At 34.8% G+C, this 6,157-nt stretch overlaps 1 protein-coding gene across 1 annotated transcript; it reads left to right on the plus strand.

The window, feature by feature from the left end:
- Window positions 1–1,449: 1,449 nt before the first annotated feature.
- Window positions 1,450–2,843, plus strand: LOC139885898 (BOI-related E3 ubiquitin-protein ligase 1-like). Its single transcript, XM_071869651.1, has 2 exons — window positions 1,450–2,045; window positions 2,142–2,843. The coding sequence occupies exons 1-2, from the start codon at window positions 1,638–1,640 to the stop codon at window positions 2,688–2,690; spliced, it is 957 nt and encodes a 318-aa protein (XP_071725752.1). The 5' UTR covers window positions 1,450–1,637; the 3' UTR covers window positions 2,691–2,843.
- The last annotated feature ends 3,314 nt before the right edge of the window (window positions 2,844–6,157 follow it).

The following is a 6,157-nucleotide window of genomic DNA, read 5'->3' on the forward strand; positions in this document are numbered from 1 at the left end:
GACTAATCTACCTAAAGAGCATTTATTTTCTAACCCTTTTTTCAAGGTTTCCCAACCCCATAATCAAAAAGAAGGTGGCCACACAAATGACTTTTGCATAATTATAGATACAAATATATATCTGAGAGTTTAAGTTACTAGTTATCACACAAGTTATTGAAATGTTATTAATTAGTCATTTTCATGTGCTAAGAGTTATATATTACGGAGCATATATGTATCACGAACCATTACTGAGTACTTCTTCCGTCCCATTATAAGTGTTCACATTTGACTTTTAAAGTCTTTCTATGTTAACTTTAACCGTAAATATCTTTATTTGTGTTATATAATATTTGATAAAATTTGTATGAATGGATTGCGTATATAGTGCGGTTTTCATTTATATAATTTTTATCAAATAACATATAACACAAATAAAAATATTTAAGATCAAAGCTGACAAAGAAATACTTTGAAAGTTTAATATGGATAATTATAGCGGGATGGATGGAGTATTTGATTAAGAGAATTTCAAGCTTTTCATATTCTACGCAAACATTATTTTACTTGTTAGATAAATCTTTAATAATATTACTCCCCCGTTTCATATTAATTGTTTACAGCCAAAGATTACACAGTTTAAGGAAATGTTATAAAACACCTGTACTTTCTATTTTCTCTCTAGTTTTACCCTTATTATTTTTTTCCTTTAATTCAATCTACACACATTAAGGGTAATAGAACTTAATATTCTTATTCTTTTTTATATATGGAAGTGGACAATTAATTTAAGACATTTAAAAATATAATACTAGACAATAAATTAGAAACGGATATAAATAAAATTTTGGTTATACTTTAAAAAAATTATCTACATGGTTTGTTTGTTTTTCATTTTTTGAAATACAATAAGAAAACTTTAAACTAACTATTTCTCGAAATGAAAAAAAAAACAAGGATCAAAAATAAAAAGAAGACTCGACGAAGCTCGAAATCAGCAAACAAAGCCTAAGGTTGTATTCTCGAGATTTATTTAGGATGGAAAGGAGAGGAGATTGATATATTAAAAAATAACAGCGATTCTCGAGTTATAAATTTCAGCGGAAATGAGAGGAGAGGAGAGGAGATGATTAAGAAGGATGGTATCTTTAGATTTTGTCACCAAAACTCTCCGCTCATATTTGGACGGATTGGGAAGAATAGTAAAACACTCTCATTTCTTTTCTTCTTCACTCTTTTTAGCTAAAAGAAAAACTCGAGAATACAACATAAGAAATGGTTTGTTTGCTACACTTCTACATAAATTAATTGATATAAAAATAAATAAGTGTATTAAAAATGAAAATATAATAGTCCATCCTCCGTACCTTGCAAAATGTGTCCAACGAATACAACTATTTAAATACAGTATACAGTAATTACTTTACTACACAGTACATATTCTTTTCTTCTCTCTCTTCAAAAGCAAACTCAATCCCTTCTCCAATAAAAGCCCCCCACCCAAAACCTTTCTCACCTACGCCAAACATTTGCATGCTTCTCTGCACCCCCTTTCTCATTCATTCTCTCTCTATAACATTCACCACACTATTTCACAACCTCAAATATATATACAACAGCAGCAGCAGCAGCAGCTTATAAATTAACAAGCATTCATGGCAGTTGAAGCAACTCATCAAACTCTTTTTCATCCTCAAACGATTACAAACGCCGCACTCGATACTCAAAATCAAACAACTGCCGCTATCGCTAATTTCAACAGTTACGGAACCACTAATCCGTTATCATCAACCGCGATGTATCGCTCCGGTTACGCTGATTATCTAAACGCCTTTTTCGCGAATAACGCTCCGTTAAAAGCGGAAAGCGGCCTCACGTGTAGTCTTCCGGCTTCTAGAAAACGTTCACGTGATTCTTCCGATTGCAATACGCTGATCTCATTAGTTGACGGTCAACGTCAAAATCAAATCCAACGGTCCGGTAATTATACGATTTTAGGTGACGATATCTCGTTACAGATCCAACAACAACAGCTAGAGATTGATCAATACATCGCTCATCATGTAATTTTCCTTCCCATTTTGATATTTAATTTCTGTTTAATTTTAACTTTTCAGTGAAAAGGTAGTCTAATTTTAGTTGAATTTATTGATTTACAGACAGAGAGAGTACGGATGGACGTTGAAGAAAGAAGAAGACGAAATTCACGGCGAATAATAGCGGCGGTTGAAGAAGGATTATCGAAACGGTTAATAGCGAAAGAAGAAGAAGTAGTAAAAATTGCTAAATTAAATTTTGAATTAGAGGAAAAAGTAAAATCATTATACGTAGAGAATCAGATCTGGAGAGAATTAGCTCAATCAAATGAAGCAACAGCAAACGCATTACGTAATAATTTAAAACAAGTGTTGGAACAAGTTGTTCATGACGATTATCGACAACCTGCTGCTTGTGTGGACGAGTTAGCTGAAGATGCAGAATCGTGTTGCGAAAGCAACAATGGAGAAAAAAGAGTGATGGAGAATGATGATTGTACGAGTGGTTACAATAATAACAGAATGTGCAAAAAATGCGGATATCAAGAATCGTGTGTGTTGTTGCTTCCATGTAGGCATTTGTGCCTTTGCACAGGTTGTGCTTCTTCTGTTAACATTTGCCCTCTTTGTAAATCCACTAAAAATATCAGCGTTCATGTCAACTTATCATGATGTAAATTTTTTTACGGAGTATAAATGGAAAACTAACAAATTTTCGCCATTAAATTTACTACTTCGTAGTTTTTGTCAATAATGAGTTCTTGTAACTCAATTTATTACTGTAGTTTTATAATTTAATATACGGAGTACTCCGTATTTGTTTAAGAGTTGTTGCAATCGTGTATGTTGATTATTATGAGCCAGTCCAAAACAAATATTAATGTTCTTCCGTGATTTTATAAATTCCTTTAACGACAAATGCTGACTCTACGGATATAGAACGAGCGAATGGTCAAATATCCACATTAAAAAAAAAATTAAAATAATATTTTAAATAAAAGTTTTTATGATGTTGAAGCGAATAAAGATATATTATAATTCTAGTAACTATCGGTCGTTTTAAATTTTACGTGTAACTTTCATGTACAATAATTTTATGAACTTTAAGAACAATGCCAAAGAGTGTTGTTTGAAATCTTCTACCAAATATTTGGATTTTTTTGAAGATACCCGTAAAGGCTTTGTTTGATAAAATAATTTAAGCATAACGGACGGTACATTTTAATTAGTGGATTGGTTATTAAGACATACAGTACTTAAGTGAATGATAAAAATTGGTAATTCATGGATGACATACGTTAATTACTCCGTATTACAGTATTTTTTCAAAAAAGGACTTTTTTTGACGTTGGTCCCTCAATTATACACCAAATAGTGAACAGCGTCCCTTTCATTTTTTTTTTTCTCCTTGCAACATCCCTCCATTTTACAAATTTGTATTTCAGTGTCCCTCCTTCTAATTTCCGTTAAGTATGTTAAGTCATGACATGTGCCTTGCATGTGAGGATAAAATTGCCTTTTCCCCATCTTCCTCATCTGTATCTAAATCTAATGTTTGTTGAAGTTGTTCTTCCCCAAAATTCAAACCCTAAATTAAAAAAATAAAACCAACAACTAAATTTAAAAACAAAACAAACACATAATAGATTATATTCTGACCAAGAACTCTTTCATCCATTATCCCTTCTTATCCTAACCATCTATCTAAATCAAATCAAAACAAATAATATAATCAAAGCATCCATTTAATCGATCAGTATACTGATTAAAAACCATCTATAGCTAGAAACCATCCATTAAAAAGAAAAAAGTAATAACTAAAAACCCAAATTATAAATCAAAATTAAAAACCTGTTGGTTTCATCACTTATGTTTCTGTAAATTTGATTTTGATACATTCATCAATTATAAATAAAAAAAAAAGTAATAACTAATAACTAACCCTTATGTTTCTGTAATCCTGAATTTGATTTTGACACATTCTAAATTAGCAACGGCAACGCATCACCGCCATTAAACATCAACGGTAGCCCTACCTGTAAGACCCTAATATTGATTGTACATGGTGTATTAATGATGTACGTTTAGTGGGTGAAGTGTAGTGCAAATTAATAGATCAGAAACTGCCCAGACCAGCGTGCGCGCCGCGCACCTTGCCAACGACAGTTTTCTGTCTTTTTCTATTTTTGAGTTTAATGAAGGGCATTTTGGTCATTTCACTTGGGGTCGAATCTGAAGCCATATCAGTTGGGTTGGATTCAATTTTGGATCACTTTCACATCCATTCATCACTCTCATCTTCAAACCCTAGAGAGAGAAGAGTTTTAGAGAGAGGAAGCTTCATTTGGAGAAGAAGGAGTTGGATTCTCACCAAAGCTCGGGTTATAAAGTTGTTCATCTCGTTCACGGCTACATTGTGGTAGTATTGGTAAGTTCAAACTCCGAATTTCATTGTTTGATTTTGATATTCAAGTTAGAGTTTGAACTTAAATTGTTGAGAAACCCATTTAAACTCATGAAGTGAGTTTAGTGTTGCTAGTAATCGGGTTTATTGTTGTTGTTGGTGGGTTTTGGGTTGAAAACCGACTTGGCCATGATTAGGACTTGAAATTGGGTTTAATCACTAGGTTTAGTGATTATGGAAGTGTTGAAACCCATTTTAGGGTATTTGAAAGACTAATTTGAAATGAGTCAAAATTAGGGTTTATGGATGATTTTGAGAATGTTAACACTTGTGTTTGGGTTTAATTGGCGTATTAGGACCATTTTCACTTGTGTTAGTGATTATTGGTTAGTTTGGGCGCGGTTGGTGCTTGGAAGTGCAATTGGTCGAAATTGCACTAAGTATCGAGTTGGGTTGGTTTATAAATCCACCCAAACTGTGTTGTTTGTATTGTGATATTGGAATAGGTACTTTACATTGGCGAGTTGCGGATTATTCGGTAGCATTCATCGAGACGACAAGGTGAATGTTAATATCCTATGTGCATATGTATGTGTAGGATGGGTGCGGGTCGGGTGAAGTGATTCTCGACTATAGAGCTCACTTCACACATAGGTGGGTTTGATGGACTTGTGTATGGGTCCAATTGGCACGGTTGTGCGTTTTGGTTGACCACCTTTGGCGAGGTGCACATTTTGTGTGTACAATATCACATGGTTTCGTGATGTGGATAATCCCGATGGCGCGGGATTTGGTATTTGATGCGGTTGTGTAACCCCGATGACGTGAGTTTTGATACGGAGAAGTGAGTCACGTGTGGATGCGGATTCACGATGACGCGTGTAGTTCGGTCATCTTATTGAGGTAGTGATCTCGTGTGGTTTCGGATTCACCAAGGCTCGTGTAGTTCGGCCAACCTCGATGTTGTTGTGGTATTGAAGATAGTAATCTCGTGTGGATGCGGATTTACTAAGGCTCGCGTAGTTTTGCCAATCTTCATCTTGGTACTTTGGGATTTGACCTTTGGTATTGGGTTAAGGGGTTAACCTTGGGCGTTGTACGCTTTATTGTTATATCGTCGTATTGTTGTGATGTAGCTAGCCCTCCGGGTGTAGCTTGATTGGCTTTGTTCATATCGTCGTTGGTGAACTTACTTGTTGATATTATTAGCTTGTGTACAGCGATCGTACGGTATTCTTAGTTTAGCTTGCCTTATACTTGGATGCTCCGGTATGTGCTATTATTGGTTGGTGTGGCGTGTCCATTTTATGCATATATATGTATGTAGTATATTCTCACTCACTAAGCATTAGCTTACCCTCTCGTTGTTTACATTTTTATAGATTTGCATGGATGCGGTGGCTCGGGTAAGCGTGAGAACTAGTGGACTCGCGTAGTTTGCTTTAGAAGACTTGCTTTTGGATTTGATTAGGATTGGGTAGCGTATCCCCAATCGCCATGCTCGGCTTTTATTTTGTGTTAAAAATCATGTGGTCGGAAACTTGTATTTTGTACGAAAGTCGTAAAACGACCGATGTGGGCCCGGTGTCGTAAAACTTGTTTTATTATGAAAACGTGTGAGTTTTACTATTTATACTATGTTGTGAAAACCGTTTCGTCTAAAGGTGTCGGGAAGTGATAGATCTTTAACGCAAAAACGAAAAATCTGGACAGAAGCTGAATGCCCTTGTGCTCG

The sequence above is a fragment of the Rutidosis leptorrhynchoides genome, chromosome 1 (genome assembly GCF_046630445.1).
Source record: "Rutidosis leptorrhynchoides isolate AG116_Rl617_1_P2 chromosome 1, CSIRO_AGI_Rlap_v1, whole genome shotgun sequence".
In the NCBI taxonomy this organism is placed as follows: Eukaryota; Viridiplantae; Streptophyta; class Magnoliopsida; order Asterales; family Asteraceae; genus Rutidosis; species Rutidosis leptorrhynchoides.

What these genes read in the sequence shown, in the direction of transcription:
- LOC139885898 (XM_071869651.1), top strand. Translation starts at nt 1,638, where the DNA reads ATGGCAGTTGAAGCAACTCATCAAACTCTTTTTCATCCTCAAACGATT. An exon ending in ATCAATACATCGCTCATCAT is followed by an intron (nt 2,046 to 2,141) that starts GTAATTTTCCTT and finishes ATTGATTTACAG; the next exon opens with ACAGAGAGAGTACGGATGGA.